At 31.9% G+C, this 17,838-nt stretch overlaps 3 protein-coding genes across 3 annotated transcripts; all 3 read right to left on the bottom strand.

Moving 5' to 3' along the window:
* Nucleotides 1-1,148: 1,148 nt before the first annotated feature.
* On the bottom strand, nt 1,149-2,845 carry LOC113872888. Its single transcript, XM_027510763.1, has one exon. It carries the CDS (start codon nt 2,699-2,701, stop codon nt 1,292-1,294), a length of 1,410 nt encoding a protein of 469 aa, XP_027366564.1. The 5' UTR covers nt 2,702-2,845; the 3' UTR covers nt 1,149-1,291.
* Nucleotides 2,846-6,868: 4,023 nt separating this feature from the next.
* LOC113871571 (tetracycline resistance protein, class B-like) lies at nt 6,869-12,361 on the bottom strand. Its single transcript, XM_027508661.1, has 3 exons — nt 12,068-12,361; nt 11,078-11,829; nt 6,869-7,349 (listed from the first exon to the last, which is right to left on the bottom strand). Exons 1-3 carry the CDS (start codon nt 12,359-12,361, stop codon nt 6,869-6,871), a joined length of 1,527 nt encoding a protein of 508 aa, XP_027364462.1.
* A 1,238-nt stretch (nt 12,362-13,599) lies between these two features.
* Nucleotides 13,600-16,321, bottom strand: LOC113873107 (protein spinster-like). The gene is made up of 3 exons (XM_027511087.1): nt 15,976-16,321; nt 14,703-15,454; nt 13,600-14,324 (listed from the first exon to the last, which is right to left on the bottom strand). The coding sequence occupies exons 1-3, from the start codon at nt 16,267-16,269 to the stop codon at nt 13,826-13,828; spliced, it is 1,545 nt and encodes a 514-aa protein (XP_027366888.1). The 5' UTR covers nt 16,270-16,321; the 3' UTR covers nt 13,600-13,825.
* Nucleotides 16,322-17,838: the final 1,517 nt, after the last annotated feature.

The following is a 17,838-nucleotide window of genomic DNA, read 5'->3' as shown; positions in this document are numbered from 1 at the left end:
ATTATCAATAAAAAATAATATTTACATATAACTATACTGTATTTTTTTAATGTTTATTAGTTTATTTGATTGCTTACAGAATAAAGTTTATTAAATAACATTTGAAAATAGAATTGAAATTATTGAACAATGCAAGTTTGCAATTTTTCATAGATGATCTATCAATTAGAATAGTACTTTTTCTTTATAGCCTGTGAACTGAATCATCCATGCTTTGCTTTTTCTGGTTTGGCGGTTAGTGCTAGACGATAGACCTACATCCTATGCACACACACACGTCTCTGTCTCTCGGCCATCGCGCGTAGGAATAGTACAAACTGATGCATGCCAAAGGATAAACTGATATATCAAAATGATTTTTCTTAAATCATGTGATGTAACATAAATTCATGTATAAATACAATTTTGTGTATAAAATCGTTTGTATTGTTTTTTTTAAATCTAATTAATTTCATATACTTTGATTTTTTTAGATAAAATTTGATTATGGGGGTAATATGTGTCGTGAAACTATACATAGCTTGCGATTTCTCACAATAATACTAGATAATGTGGGCATATAATGCAATTTTTTATTACAAGGATGATTGCCTTGATTGAGTCAATTGTCTTGAATCCCATCCAGAAAAATAAATATGTAAATTAAAAATTTAATAGCATCATATAATTTGTTTCCGAGGGAGAATATGATTAGTGAAATGACATAAGATATAACCGAAGACATGCTGGTAAAAAAGCAACTTATTTAATATAATAAATAATATTACGATGTCTCAATACCTTTTGAGTTACATATGACGTGTTAATATACTTACATGTCATTTAGTTAAATAAACTCATATAACTAATAAGTTGTCAAATATATTAATAAATTAAATAAAATGACTAACTAGCGTATATATATTAATTTTAAAAAAGAAAATCGTTTATAAGAAGCAAATAAGGTAAGTACCAATCACTACAAGAAACCTCCTTTTATTAAGAAGCAACCAGAAACAATGAAGTCAGTCTCCAAGCTTTGAATATTGGTTGGTCTATCATATGATATTTTTAAATGTTGAAAGGATCCGTGACCGATCAAAGTTTACAGATTCCATTTGCACACTCAAACATGTGATAAAAAGAATATTGAATAAAGTAAGAAACAATAATGTTTTCAATTTCATCCAAAAATCAGGAGGCATTAAACTATTGTTGTCACATTATTTTATTTATAGGACAAGCTTGCTTTGTTGTTTTTGGGTAACTTTGAAGTAAAAATGAAAATAAATAATAATAAAAATAAAGTAGCTTAATTTCTCTTGCCTTCTCCACCACCATCTTCCACGTAAGTCTTTTTCTTTCTATCAGCCCCTACCAGCACACAAATGAGGAGAAAACACGTGGCATAAATCCCGTGGATCTTCCAATTCGTTTTAGGGGGCTGCTGAAGCACCACTCTGTGAAATACCGTCACGTAGTAATGGAGCCCGACAGCAAGGCCCACGAAGACCTGAGCGAGGCCCAAAAACTTGGAGCCCAGCCCACATTCCGTTGAGAACACAAGAATAAGGTACATCAACAGAAGCAGCAGGTAGAACACGTAAGCAAGAGTTTGAAGCACCTGTAGACAAAGATAGGTGGACCGCGAAGTAGAGTACAGAAACTTCAATGGTTCAATACCAGTGACCAATGATGAGACACAGAGAATAGTGAAGTAGATGGAGAGGTAGATTTGGACGAAGATCAAGATCTTTTGGAGGGAGAAATAGGCTTTGATTTTGGTGCAAAGGAGTGAGACTAAGAGCAAAGGGATCAATATGAAAGCACAAGAAATAATGGTGGCAATGGTTGGTGCGTATTTTTTGCCAACGTAGGGTTTGAACCCTTTTGTCATTTCGTTATTGGCTTTGGTGATGTAGGCTTTGGAAGTGGTTGAGATTCGCTCGAGATCAGGGATTAAAGTTCGGTGGAACTTGTTGGGTAGATCTGTGAAGCCTGAAACAAAATCATCTTCATCATCCTCGTCCATTATCCAACTCGGTGGTGTTTGTTTTGTAGGTTTCTTGCTATGTTGTTGGGTCGGGGTGGTTTTCTCTACCTTGGATGTTTTGGTTTGTTTGTTGTTGTCTTTGGCGGGGGGGTTTGTTGTTTTGTCAGTTGCTTTCGCGAGATCAGAGGATTTTTTGGTTGAAGTGGGAATGGGGTTTGGTTTTGAGGTGTGGGGTTTGGATGGGGTGTTTAGTTTCTTGAGCTTTGGGGCGGAGGCGGTGGAATTGAGCTTTTTGAGTGTGGTTTTGGGAGGTGAGTTATTGGAGCTAAGCTTGAGTTGCTTGGTTTGGTTTTTGGAGGAGAGGTTATTAGATTTGGTGGTAATGTTGTCGGGTTTTGTGGTTTTGGTTTGGTTTTTGGAGGAAAAATTGTCGGATTTGGTGGTTTTGGTTTGGTTCTTTGAAAAAAGTGTACTATTATTACTATTGGGCTTGATTGGTTTGGTGTGGTTTTTGGAGGATTGGACAGGGATTTTCTTCTTCGAAGGCATCTCTTGCTCTTCCTTTCGGGAATCTAAGATTCTCCTTCTGCTGCTACTACTACTACCCAAGTGTGTGGTTTGAAGTTGAGGGTCGGAGCGGGCACCGAAGCAAACAGAAACATAAAGGAACAAAAGAACAGAGAGGAGGAGTACCTCTGTGTAACAGAATTTGATAATGAGTTGAGACATTGCTGAAGGCTTTTCCTCGTAGATCTAGAGGCTGAGGCTGAGGCAGAGGATCCCTAAGATCTAGGGGTATGAAAATGAATAAATGGAACACAAAACTCACATGGGAAATTATGATTTGACTTGAGAAGAGAAAGAAAAAGATGGGAGAGGAGGGTAGAAGAGTAGGAAATATAGTTTGTAGAATGGTGATGGGGTAGAAGAGAAGTGAAGAGGGGAAGTGTGTGCCGCCACATAATCACATGGCGCGCATGGACACTGTAGATTTCACTACCTACGCGCTATTACCGGACACGCAAGGCATTAGCTCTATTTTTCGATGCTCTCGAATTTTATACTCTCAAGTAATTTAAAAACAAAGGATCCACTCCTTGCAATTGACAAATCCACAGGTCAATAGTAAGGCTCATCAATTTCACCGAGTCTGTCAACCACGAGACTATGATACTCTCTCCCTCATTATCTTAATATAAACGATTCATTTATAAGTACAAACATATTTTATTTTCCCTCTTTAGACAAATTAAACCAAATGAAGGGAGTATAAGTTTTGACAAATAAAATAAAATAAAATAACTCTTGTAACTGGTTTAATTTTAAAATGGATGGCATATTAAGTTTAGAAAATATCAAAAGAATTATTACTAATTGATTAAAAAATATATTGATAAAATATGTTAAAATACATGAAAATTTATTATATTGATAATTTTTGTTTCCGATTAAACTTTAACCTTTCCGTTTAAAAAATTACATTAAAATAATATATAACTGAAAAGACATTTATTAATAATGTTTAAAATTTTTAACTAGACAACAAAGAGAAACCGTCTTTTCTTGTAAACAGATAAAAAATAACGAGGGAATAATTTGAAAGGCTTAGACATCAGAAATTTGATTATTTTAAAGTTTATTAAAATAAGAGGACTATAATATTAGAAAAGGGGAAATTTGGGATATATACATTTTTATATAAAAAAAATATTTTGGTTAGTGATTTTTGATTGAAACATGGTTTAAAATATTTTAGCCAAATTATTTTGCTTTAATTTTAAATAAAATTTAAGATGATTTCTCATTTTAAGTGGTACAAAATTGATACAAGCATTTAATTGAATTTAAAATGTTAAGAAAACGTTTTGAACAATGTTTTTAATCAAAAGTATAAATTAACCATGACATAATGATAAATATGCAATTAATCAACTTTCTGTAAAACCAACTGCGGAATTCGCTTGGAGGAAGTTTCAGGTGTAGTTGTCTCTTGAACGCATGATACACTACCTTTTTTCATTTAATAATTAAAAATATTGATTATGAAAAACATAATCGTTCAAATATTAGCAACACGTTAAGGGAATGCATTTGAAAGTTATTATTATTTTTTTTGTGCACCTTATTTAAATCGATCTTGACATATAATAACACACAAATATTTCATTAAATTTATGATTTTTTTATAATATTCTTACCGAACCGGATTTAATTTGAACTGCCCAAACGGTTTTAAATAATGAGGTGAATAACATTAATTAATTAATGTTGGGATTGATGTCAGTGGAATACGATGCTATCTAATAGTAATAGATGCTTCATAGAGGTTGAACAAGAGAAGGAACACATGTATACTCTAGTACCTGGTACTTTGAAAAGATTATAAATGGTAACTGCATTTGGAAAATGTTATTTTCATCACATTTTAGTAATAGAACAGCAACAACAACAAAAATCTACACTCTATTTTAGTGTATAAATAACAATAACTTACCTTGCCGACATGGAACGAAATACTCTCTGGGTCTCATCTAGCGTGTTTACATTACCATCGTTGACAAAATGAGAAAGTGTTTCGATAAAATATATGGTATGCAAGAAATCAAGAATCTAGCTTCTCATGCTTTCTTATCACTAGCACAGAAAAAGGTTTTAAAGCACATATATTAGCAGTTTACGTCCCAATTTGTTAAAATATTCAATATGGAAACATTTAGTTACGAGATTGTCATCTTTTATTAGTTTAAGCAAGTTATTATCACTTAACCTCACATTGATTCACTCTGGATGATAAAACACAAAATTAAAAAGGGTATTGCGTAGGTCCATAACCATTATAAGTGTGTTTAGCAAGCCCCGTTGCGGAGAAAGATGCGGGACCTCAACGAGCATCCAAGGCAATAATATAGATAAGATGTTTAAAGTGCTGTGTCCACTGAGTTGATAAATGGTCTAGGTCGTGTATTTGTATCGTAACAACTCATACAAATTAAAGAAAACTTTAGAATTTACACTTTGTTTATTATATTTAACAGTTAATATATACACACTTTTCCTTAAATAAGATTGACAAATGCTAACTAATGTTTGATTTTTCTACGAATATATAATGAATACATTTTTTTAATTTATTTATAAATTTTACTAAAAACTTTTTACTTTTAAATTTTTAACCAATGTCGTAAATGGCATGATTAATAAGACCTAATAAGATTTAAATGTAGTATTTAGACAAAAGTGACATGTGAAGCTATTCCTCTCTTTCATACGCAATACTCTGCAAAATGTAAAGTGACCCCATAAAAGGAAATTAAAAAGGTATTGGGACCCATGAGCGTAACCGTTGTCAACATATGATTAACTAGAAGGATGCCAGACATGTTCATGTTTTGATCACATATATGCCAAGTTTTCAACATGACTAGTGTAGGTCACGGGTCAAAGAAATAATTTTGTTTCTCAAACAAGATATTAATAATTAGCTGATCATAAAATATTGATTATCGAAAAATTCGTTACTATCTAAGGGGGAGTGATACTACTTTTGTATTTAGTTGTCAATGGTTTAAATAGTTAAAAAATTATAGCAAATTTATGAATTTTTAAATACAAATGTCTTTGAAAATAAAAAGTACTAAGTTCAACTTTTATAGGTAAATTTAAACCATTAATAATAAAAATTCATTTTATTTTATATTTTTAATATAATAAATATTTTTTAATAAAAACTTACTTCCAAATACTTAAAATCTATCTTAAAGATTAAAATTAATAAAATTATATATTAAAAAACTATAGGTTCATGGCCCCTCTCGATACTGTCTTTCAATTGCATAGTTGATTTTGATTATAACACCATGTTGACTTAAGTATTAAGAAATCTATGTTACTTTTGGTAAAAGACTGTAAATTTGGATGATTATATAGCGTGCTAAACAATTCAAGAAAAAAACACTTACAGGGTTTAACAACCCTGATCATGATTTCTCATTTATTTGTTTAAAAAATTGATATTAATTGAACCATAAATTAAATTTATAATATAAAATAACATTGTGCCTACTTCAATAAATACATGGCACATTCAATATCTAAACTATAATTTTTTATTTATTTAAAATATCATATAATTTTGGCCCCTTCAATAATCAATTTCTGGATCTGACCTTGCTTGGATCTACGTTCTTAATTCTATTTAGCATTTATAATTTTGTTTACAATTTAAGTAATACGGTCAGTGTTGAGTATAAAATGATTTTATGTTTACATTAATTTATATTTAACACATCATGATTTAAAAAAAATAAAGAAGAAAAATAATAAGATTAATAATATGATAAAAAAATTATAATCTTATAAAAAAAAAATTCCCAGAAATTTACAGGAGCAGCTAATAATGAAGCACTGAAAGCGACAAAGCTAATCATTTTGAAATAACGTCTTTTTTATGGGTCCAGATTATGAGATCGCATTAAAATTTCTTTTCTGCAAACTGCGAAGTCACAGAAAGCTAATAAGCGAGTGGTGGCCCAACCCCTTTCACAGGCTATTTATCCGACCCAACGGATTTATAATGTGTAGAAATTAAATTTAATTATTTTCAATTGAAAAAATAAAGTCTATTTTCTGTTAATTTAAAATTAATTATATTTATAAATACTTACATTTAAATCAAAAGTAAATAAACATTATCTTTTTCACTTTACACATTTAAAATTCTGTTTAAAGGAGGTAAATTGTGAGACATCAAGAATTAAGGAATGAACATGATATGAAAGGGTTATTCAGAGTCGTGTAAATGACAAACTCTACTCATGTTCGGGCAATTGGGTCAGAACCAAAAAAAGATATAACAGCACTTGATCAAATGAGCACGTTTCTCATTGCAAAAATGAACTACCGAGACAACAAAACCTTCCCATCGTTATCGTCGAAGTCTAGGCTCTCTGCCCTTGTATAATCAATGCTACTTTCTTTACCATCTGAGTGTAAAACATGAATTTCGCAAGATTTTTCTGTTGTGTTGTCTTCAACTTCTAGCTGCTCCATTTCTGATTCCGCTAATGAAACCATTCTTGCTCGCTCCCTATCTCTCGGGTATGTGCAATAAAGGAATGAGTAAACTGCGACACAGATTGACATTGGAATTAAAATTGCGATATAAAGTGCCTTGGCGAGTGATGCAGCATTTTCCCTGTCTGTTTCAATCTCCACAGAATCAGAGGACCCACTTGGGATTGGTCTATATCCATAAACTCGCTGAGCCAAAACTCCAACAATAGGAGGAGCAAAGGACGCCAATATAGACTCAAATGAACAATCCAAAGCATATATAGCTGTCCGAGATTTCTCAGGAACTATTTCTGCAAATATTGGGCTGTCCCACACAACATTAAATTTAGACAAACCTAAACGAAATGCATAAGATCAATATTTGATTGTATGTGTCAGGAAACATATACGTATCTTCATGTTAAATACACGCAAATATACTTTAATTATTGTGTAAACATGTTTAATTGCTCTAGATCAAAAATAATCTTATCTTTAAAATCATGTTTTAATAAACATGATAAATTAGGACTTTTACTTAAAAAATTTATACTAAATTTTCTATAAATTTACTAATAAGTGTTGAACACAACCATGGTAATCAAAATCTCATACCGAATCATAGAATCGTAGGATTCTATGATTTCTGGCCACGCTCCTGTGTTGACTCACATATGAAAACACAAAATAATAGAATTGATGGGATCGCATGAGTTGGATTGTAAAAAGACAAACGATCCCAACATGCATAGATGTTGTTTTGGACCAATGACCCACGACTTAGTGGGACTGTTCTTTATTCTGTTTGTTGTGGGTGGATTTATTCACTACTGTTATACAAAATGACTTCAACTAGTAGTGAGACTTCTCCTTTCAAGTCATTACCAAAGAATGCATCGGGAAACAAAAGTGATATAGCATGACAACATAGGATCACAATTTAAGGTACAAGAATAATTCAATGCAAATATTGTCAAATAAAAAATAGTAAGTAGAAGTGTTTATCGATTAAAGCATCACTTGGCTCAAATAGCTAAAGATGTTGGAGCATGTAAATTTCTTCTGAATGAGGTGAGAAAGAAAATGTGGAACTTGTAACATGCAAGAAAAGTTGAATAAAAAATAAAATTCCTTTGCTAGTTGTTCTGCTAACCAGAAGATTGAGAGGGAGACTTTAGATACAAGTAGTAGAAGAGAAAATCAAGTGAGAGTGAGTTAACTAAAGGAGGAAATATTTTTCGGAAAAGGAGTGTAGCCACCCAAGCAACAATCAACAACATATTCATCAAACTAGAAGAGAGGAGGCTTGTCAAGCTATTCGAAGGTTTTTTTTTTTTTTAATAATAATGCCATATCATTCAATGTGGCAAGAAGTGATGAATTTTCTGTTATGTGTGATTTAATTGCTAGTCATGGTCCAGGATTTAAACCATCAATCTATCATGAAATTAGAGTAAAGTATTTGAAGAAGGAAATAAAGTTGACAAAGGAGATATTAGAAGAACACAAAGCTAAATAGAACACTGTTAGATACACATTAATGACTAATGGGTGTACTAATAAGAGGAGGGGAATAATATTGAACTTCTTGGTAAATAGTCTTAAAAGAACAATATTTTTGAAGTCTATTGATGTATTTCATATAGAAAGAATAACTGATAAAATATTTAAAATGCTTGATGTTGTTGTTGAAGAGATTAGTGATAAAAATGTAGTTCAAGTTGCGACTAATAATGCATCAAATTACAAAGTTGCAGGGGAGATGTTGATGCAAAAAAGAAAATATTTGTATTGGCCTCCTGTGCAGCACATTGCATTAATTTAATGTTAGAGGACTTTGAGAAGAAAATACTAATTCATGAAGAGACAATTTTGAAAAGTAAAAAAATTACAATCTACATCTATTCAAGGAAAGGTTTTATTTCTGTATTGCAACATTTTACCAAAGGTAAAGATTTGGTAAGGCCAGGAATTACTTGTTTTGTTACATCTTATTTGACTCTAAGGTGGAAGACTTATAGAAGAATTGATTTTAGATAAAGAGTTTTGGAAAGATATAATCACTTGCTTGAAAGCTACATTTCCTCTTATCAAAGTTCATCAAATGGTTGATTTAGATGAAGAAACTATGAGCTTTATTTATAAGGCAATGAATCAAGCTAAAGAGAATATTCAAACCGCTTTCAATGGTGTTAAGAAAAAGTAAATAAAAATACTATCAAATTAAATTAGTGGATATTTTGTGATCTATGTTGTATTGTATATTGAATTTTTATTTTTTACTCTTTATCAATTATGTACTTATATGGAATATCATAGATGAAAGATAGGATAACTAGCTCTATAGGTCTTTGCATGCATCAAACTATTTTCTTAACCCTAAGATGCACTATAGTCCTAAATTTAAGGCTAATCTTGAAGTTAAATATGGATTATATGATTGCTTGATAAGGATGGTGCTTGATCAAGATGAACAATGTAAAATTGATTATCAACTTAATTCATTTAAAAAACGAGTTAGAAAAAACTATTGATATGCGTCTGCCAACTGATTGTGAGTGTCTCATGGATATAAGCATCTTGAGCTTCAAAATTTAAAAAGTTGTTATTCAAATACTAAGTTTTTCTAAGTGTGAACGTAAGTTGAGTGCCTTTGAGATGATAAGTAGAGAATCTTTTTCTAAAATTATTCATTAGGGTAGTCAACTAGTTTTTTTTAATCTTAAATTATAATTTAATATGTTATTATTTGTTTAGATGCATACAAAAAGAAAAAGTCGTTTGAAGCAAAATATAACGAATAATGTAGTATTTGTTAAACAAATTCAAAATCGGCTAAGAAGAAGACAGGTAAGAGAGTGAAGGATCTTCACATAAATGTAGATGATATTCCATCTGACAATAAGTGGATAGTGAAAAATAATGATAGAAGAAATCATGAAAATTTGAACTTAGAAGACAATTTGGAGGATGAAAACATTCACGAGCATGTTGATGTTGGTGTTGGTGATGTTCCTAATATAGACAATTTAGATGGTGAAAGAGATGACAAACCAAATGAAGATGATATTGATTCTAACTTTTTTCATTATCAAAATATTTTAGATATGATAAAATAGATATCTAAAGTTTGGATATTGATTTTGTATTTGGTTTGTATTATGTTTATGTTAGACATGTTCTTAATATTCATCCTTTAAATTATTTTGTATTTGGTTTGGATTAGTGTCTTTGTTTTCTTTCTATTTATACTATTTTATATGTATATATACAATTTTGTAGGATTTATGTTCCATGTTACGATCCTACGAGTTATGATCTTTGACTCCATCCATAATTTTACGTAAAATCTCAATTTTGACTACCACACTACCTTAATAAGGACTCTCAAAGAAATTATATATCTATTCTCACTTTCTTTTACATCTATTTTATCATTTTTTTTTCATTTTTTATCTTTCTCTTTCTTTTTCATCACATTTTTTACTTTTTTTTTATCTCTTTTTTTCATCTGTTCTCTCTCTTCCTCCACCCAAATCACACTCACTTTAAGATTGTGAACAAAATATTTTCTTTCTAAATATAAAGAACATTTTAATATGAACTATTGCACCTAAAGGAGTTCTAGTAATACTTTCTTTTTTATAATAGAATTTTAAGTATAAGTTGAAATTATAAATTTATTATAATTATATTATTTTAATCTTAAAATTTTAAATAGACCATAGACTGATTATATATTTACACTTAACTTTTTTTTTTTATATCTATTATTTCTTTTTCTGTTCTTTTTTCTCTCTCTTTTCCATCTCATTTTTATTTTTTCTCTCCCTCCTCCCAAATCTCATGAAATATTGTACCTCGAGGAGTTCCAACAATACTTCTTCTAACACATTTTTAAGTATAATTTGAAATTATAAATTTATTATTGGGATTAAATTAAGAAGCCGTATAATTTTGGTGACTCTTAAGAAATTTAGCCAATAATAAAAAGGAATATTTGAAATAATGTGTTGCTAACATTTTTTTTTTATTGCGGTTATGGATACGTACTTGTTAGTTGCTGGAGCATTCCAAGCTGAGGTGAATCCCATGATGACTAAAACCAGACCATGCATGAAGGCTGTTGAAGGATCATCAGGCAATCCCAACAGCAAAATTGCTGCTAAAGGAATGACTGAACCAGCGCTTATTTGTGACAAAATTATTCTCCCAGAGTTGGGAAACCTTAGGGATAAAAAATCTCCCATCCATCCTCCAAACAGAGAACCAAATGAAGCAGCAACTATAAATAGTGTCCAAAGGATTGCTGTTGTGACATGGGAAAATCCTATTAGTTCTAACCAAAGAGTGGCAAATGACAAGCCTGACCAAGGGAACGATCCAAACACTCCCTGAGCCACAATTATCTGAAACGTTGGAATTCCAATAACTGACTTTGCTTCTCTCATTAGACCTTTCATTTCAGAATAAAAGGACTTGCTTGGAGCTTCATATGTTGCTTTGCCATTGTTCTTTGAATAGTGTGGATCATTAGCAAAGAGGCGTACCAATATACCAACTATAACACTGATTAAAGCAACCAAATGAAAAGCTAATCTCCAACCAGGTACACCCAAAAATGAGGTTGATGCTATAAGTACCGAGAAGAGCCCACCAATGATGCTTCCAAAGTTTCCTGTTAGTTGCAGCCACCCAAAAGCCATACCACGGTTGCTATCAACTGTTGAGTCAGCAACCAGTGATTGAATCGCCGGAATAACAATAGCAAGTCCTATCCCATTTAAACCTCTTGAAATTGCCACCTGATCATCCATACAAATTTATCATTTTTTAAGCAAATGAGAGATAAAATTTTCAAATAACATTTTTTTGATAAATAGATGTCAGAATTGCGTGGTAAAAAAAAAAACCAATTTTCTTCGCAAGTCAAATTTCCCTATTTCACTCGGTCAAACGCCTATTGATTTGTTCGATCAAAAACCCAGAGGAACAATCTAAAACAAAAAAAATCATAAAATTGAAAGAGGTGTAAAACTTTACCTGTAAGAAGGTGGAGGATATGGCAACGAGAAATGTAGCAGCAGCCCAAAGAAAAGCACCGAGAGCTATGACATGTGCACGATTGTGACGCATAGCAAGGTAAGCTGCAAGAGGGTAACACAGAGATTGCACCAGTGATCGGAACAGAGTGAGTGAACCCAACGCAGTGGGGTCAGCATTCAGAGCTGCACCAACCTCTTTGTACACTCCTGGCAGCAATGATTCATCTGCTCTCTGCATAATGCTTGCCAGATTCACGAGCACAAGTGTTACTGTCTCCGATTTCGTCTTCATCTTCAATCAATCACTGTTCTGACGCTATGTCTTCAGTTTCGATTTGGAGGGACACATGTAAATCGATACAGTGGGGGGCAGCGGAGACCAACTGCTGCATACTTGAAACTCAGATGAGTTTTTCTTGCACATAATTCAATTTTTTATATATAAAATATGATTTAATCGAAGTTTAAGGAAACGTCACTGTTCTATTGTTTTATGAGGTTGGTTCCGTTATACTCAAGTTTGGTTAGTTTATTTGTTGTTTTCCTTACAATATATCGTTGACCTTAAATTTGTATCATGGTTAACTCTTCGGATTTAAGTAAAAGTACATAAACTTTTCTAAATTCACAAAATATGTTAGTACTTACTGTTCAATTTATAATAAATAATTATCAATATATTTTTTTTGTCTTAAGTATAAAACATAAACACTATATTAGATATATAGATTTTTTTTATATTCTTATTTATTGTAAAATTTTTGTTAATTAAGCATTTACTTTTTATTTTATGAAACACATACATTTATTCATTTAATATATAACACTAATTTCATCATTTAATACTATAAATATTTTTAAAATGATATAATTATTTAATGCTATAAAATTCGTGGTAGCCCATGTGCATGTATTCAAATTATATAGTAAAAAAAAGAGAAGGAGTTGGAGGATTGAAAATAAAATTAACAAGTTGATGGTCTTTTTATTTTATTCAATAATAAAATAAGAACAAGTTGGAGGGTATACTGTGGCACTATTCAATCGGTATTCGTGTTTAAAAACATAAATATGCAATTTGCATTATTTAATCAAATGACCAGTGGTAAATAATAAAATAACGTAATTGCTTGAATTTAATATGTCTGTTTAAGATTAAATGAAATCAAGAATAAACTTACGAGTTTAATTTAAGAAGGTTTTCGATTTCAAAAACTTAAACAAACTTTTCTTCAATGTCGTATTACAGTTATAGATTTAACTACAGTTAATATTCGTAATTAAGATATGAAATAATCTTTTTATTTGAATAAAAGTATAAGTAATGAATTTACAAGGATGAATATTAGGTACCCTCAACCAAAATAGTGCATGAATATGAAAATGGACGTTTTTGGGTTAGCTCCACAGTGCGCACTTACGGCCCCTCTGTTTCACGTGCTACACTTAAATCGTTAAAAAAAGAATCTTTCTGTGGTTTTAAGATTTTTATACGCAATAATAATGATTTAATTGATGCTATATATTTTAACTAAAATACCACAATTTATATTTCCAATCATTTCATTTGTTATTTTCTAACTTTCGGTAAACTAATGAGGTACATGTGGGAAAAAAAATCCTGAAAATCTAAAACTACAAAATGTTTGAAACAAAAATAAAATATTAAAACAACGAAAGTTAAGAAATGGAAGGAATAACTTGAAATGTGATATGAACTAGTTGATAAAGTAACAATTTTTCTGTGGAAAGTGAACTACCGGGACAACAAAACTGTCTCATCATTATCATCCAAGTCTATGCTCCCGCGCCTTGGATAATCGATGTTAATCTTGTTACTTTTTTGACAATTGAGGCCATTTGATTCTAAAACTTGAATTTCACTATATTCTTCATTTGGGTCGTCTTCCACCTCTAGTTGCTGCATTTCTGATTCTATTAATGCAATCATTCTCGCTCGTTCCCTGTCCCTTGGGTAAGTGCAGTAAAGGAATGAGTAGATGGAAACACACATTAATATAGGAAAACCAATGGCAGTATAAAGTGCCTTGGCGAGTGATGCAGCATTTTCTCTATCTGTTCCAATCTCATCAGAACCTGAGGACCCTTTTGGGATTGGTTTATATCCATAAAAATGCTGAGCCAAAAATCCAACTAGAGGAGGAGCAAATGATGCCAATATAGTCTCAAAAAATTTATCCAAAGCATATATAGCCGTCCGGGACTTCTCAGGGACTATTTCTGCAAATATTGGACTGTCCACGCTAATAAATTTCAAAGGAAACTAAAAGAAGTGCATATGACCAATAGTTGTTAGCTAGAATGACTTTATTCAATCCTAGAAGTAGAAGCTATGTGCATATGGACTAGCACCAGGCTTATAATGCGTGCATTCTGTTCATATTTGATGTAGTTGGACTCTTGCTGTAAGTTATAGCTTAATTCAACATAACTTGTTTAGCTAGAGATTCTTCCTAACACCTTCATTTTAATGGAGATTATTTATTCTATAAAAAAAGGGGGAATATTTAAAGCGAATGTAGAGTGTTTTATGTTGTTTGTTTGTTAAAGCCAACTAATATTGTGAAATCTTAAACAAAGGAAAATAAAGGATGACAATCATTGATACGTACTTGTTAGTCGCTGTACCATTCCAAGATATGAAGAACCCCATTATGAATAAAAGAAGACCATGCATGAAGGCTGTGGATGGATCATCAGGTAATCCCAACAGCAAAATTGCTGCTAAAGGAATGGCTGAACCAGCGCTTATTTGTGACAGCATTATTCTGCCTGAATTGGGTAACCTTTGGGATAAAACATCCCCCATCTTTCCTCCAAATAGACCTCCAATTGATGTAGCAACCACAAATAGGGTCCAAAGCAATGCAGTTGTCATGTGAGAGAAGCCTATTAGTTCCAACCAAAGAGTGGCAAATGACAAGCTTGACCATGGAAATGCTCCAAACACTCCCTGAGCCACAAATACCTGAAATGTTGGAATTCCAATAATTTCTTTTGCTTCTTTGATTTGATCTTTCATTTCAGAAAAAAAGGACTTGTCTGGATCTTGACGTGGAGCTCTGCCATTGCTCTTTGAAAAGTGTGGATCATCAGCATAAAGGCGTACCAATATACCAACTATTACACTAACCAATGCATTCACATGAAAAGCTAATCTCCAACCAGGTATACCAGCAAATGAGGTTGGAGCAATAAGTACTGGAAAGAAACCACCAATGATTCTTCCGAAGTTCCCTGTTAGTTGCAGCTTCCCAAAAGCCATACCTCGGTTGCTATCATCTGTGAAGTCAGCAATCAGGGACTTAATTGCTGGAATAACAATAGCAAGTCCAACCCCACTTAAACCTCTCCAAATTGCCACCTAATAATCCATGTTATGCAACAAGCAAAAGTTAGGATATGGAATCACATTCATACCAAATTATATAACCATTTGTTATATAAATAATCTTGGCGGGGTTTTGTTGTAAAAGTTACTATTTAAAAGTCAATCTATGATGGACTCATAAAGGGTATTTACAATGTTCGCTAATCAACCTATAAGTTTTAATCCATTTTGCCAAAATTGCGTTCTAAGTTTTCTTTACAAATTGTAAAACTCTAGCAATTTTCAATAATAAAAAAAAGGTTAACAGCTTATTGCATGATTCGACTTAATCACGTAATTTTATATATGCTAAGCTGTTTATTTTGTACCGCATTAGAAATAATCGGTTAATTCAGATTCAGAACTATCACAAAATACCTAAAAAATAAATAAATAAATAAACTTTGAATTGACTTGGATATAAAATTGGATGATGCCAACGCAAATTGGCACCATGTCTATAAGCAAAAAGATGATAAGCAATACAAGTGAAAAGCTATTGAGAGAAAGAGAACCTGTGTTAAAGTGGAGGAGATGGCAACAAGAAATGTAGCAGCAGCCCAAAGAAAAGCACCGAGAGCTATGACATGAGCACGATTGTGGCGCGTGGCGAGGTAACCAGCGAGAGGGTAACATGAAGATTGAATAAATGATCGGAAAAGAGTGAGAGAACCCAACGCAGTGGGATCAGCGTTGAGTTCATCACCCACTTCTTTGTACACTGCTGGCAGTAACGTGGCATCTGCATTCTCCATAATATTTGCCAGATTCACCAGCAATAATGTCACCCTCTCTGACCTCATTATCATCTTCTGCTTCTTCTTCTTCTATCATCCAAAATGACCCACTCGCTGGGTCTTTGGAAGAAGGCATTGTAGCAGGGATTTAGGAACTACGAGGTACGTTGACTTCGATGCCACACAGTCTCACGCACAGATAGACCCTGCATATTACCACAATAACCCCACTTTTTAGTTTTTAATAAAATGTACTGCTGAGTACTAACCTTATTTTATGTCATCAAATAACATCTTTCTGTGTCCCACAAGCTTGCAAAGGTTAAAACTTGTTTATTATTAACTAATTTTGATCGATTAATTATCCATGTTGTTTGAAAATACCTGTTTATACTTCTCTTTCATTTATTTTTTTCTCCCTCTCTCTTAAAATATCTCTCTGCCTATATAAGAAAATAATACCTATCTTTTTATGTTTGGTTTGAATTTATCTTTTTGGGTCTTGAGTTGATTCACACTGTTTATACCCCTATGATGAAAATATCTGATAAACTATGAATTAGTACTATAAGCCTCAGCGGGGATGGCACGTGACATCCACCTGTCATGGGGGGGGGGGGGGTTGATGGGCCGTGGACATTTCCACTTTCGATTTTTTGAAATAATGGGCCAGTGGGCCACTCAAAGACATGAGCATCTGTATACATAAAATTGTCGTATCGTATAATCTCTGTTGACCAAAAACAAAAATATCGTACAATCTCTTTGACCTAGAAAAATATCGTATAATCTCCCTCTCTTCATAGCTTAACAGGGACATGAAATATAAAGAATAAACTTCAAATTTTGTCACATACAAAAATCACATTTTTATCCCCATTTTCCTTTTTGAGAAAAAAAAATCATAATTATTCCGACAAAAACATAAAATAATAATAATAATAATGTCAGATAAAAAATTGAATAATAATAGGGACTACGTTTCGTTGGCAATTGACGAGAAAAGGGAAAAGAAGGATAAAGTTTGGTAAATAGCGATAATTTGCTTGATTATGAATTTATTATGATGATGCGGATTTGGACGTGAAAATTACATTTTTCTAACAAAAACAGCTAAAGCTTCTAGAGCGACTCTTTAATAATAATAACCCATGCTTTTAGAGTTGGCAACTAATCAGAGAGGAAACACAATCAATTGAATAGTCTTGTTTTGATGTATGCATGACTAAGAAATGACGTCAGCGACTTAGCCAACTTCATGTAACCCTGTTTAAATTTAAAATATTATTTTTCATACAATTGCCTTTATCACTGAATTAAATTTATTTTTCATCATAAAATACAATCATAGATTTAATTGATTACTATTAAACTTGGAACTACTTCAACTGGATGAGTCAACAATACGTATACATAACATAAGACAGGATCCACGATATTAACTGTCACTACTGTTAAGATTATATTTTTAATAATTTTTACACAATTTAAATACTTGTAAATATGTAATCCAATAATATATTTATATGCATTTTGAATAATATATTATGTGTCAAAATAAAAAAATAGGATGATAAAGTATTGATTAATTTTTGTATTATGTAAAATTTTATAAATTTATTTTATCTTGTGAGAAATTTA

This window comes from Abrus precatorius, unplaced genomic scaffold (genome assembly GCF_003935025.1).
Source record: "Abrus precatorius isolate BTA unplaced genomic scaffold, Abrus_2018 Scaffold7, whole genome shotgun sequence".
NCBI classification, from domain to species: Eukaryota; Viridiplantae; Streptophyta; class Magnoliopsida; order Fabales; family Fabaceae; genus Abrus; species Abrus precatorius.
This window is presented reverse-complemented; position numbering and strand designations above follow the sequence as displayed.

Excerpts from the sequence above, each read along its gene's own strand:
- LOC113872888 (XM_027510763.1), bottom strand. The coding sequence starts at position 2,701 with ATGTCTCAACTCATTATCAAATTCTGTTACACAGAGGTACTCCTCCTC.
- LOC113871571 (XM_027508661.1), bottom strand. The coding sequence starts at position 12,361 with ATGAAGACGAAATCGGAGACAGTAACACTTGTGCTCGTGAATCTGGCA. Across the intron at positions 11,830-12,067 it reads TATCCTCCACCTTCTTACAG|GTGGCAATTTCAAGAGGTTT; the intron begins GTAAAGTTTTAC and ends ATGGATGATCAG. Across the intron at positions 7,350-11,077 it reads AATGCTCCAGCAACTAACAA|CCCAATATTTGCAGAAATAG; the intron begins GTACGTATCCAT and ends TGTGTGGGACAG.
- LOC113873107 (XM_027511087.1), bottom strand. The coding sequence starts at position 16,269 with ATGATAATGAGGTCAGAGAGGGTGACATTATTGCTGGTGAATCTGGCA. Across the intron at positions 15,455-15,975 it reads TCTCCTCCACTTTAACACAG|GTGGCAATTTGGAGAGGTTT; the intron begins GTTCTCTTTCTC and ends ATGGATTATTAG. Across the intron at positions 14,325-14,702 it reads AATGGTACAGCGACTAACAA|TCCAATATTTGCAGAAATAG; the intron begins GTACGTATCAAT and ends TAGCGTGGACAG.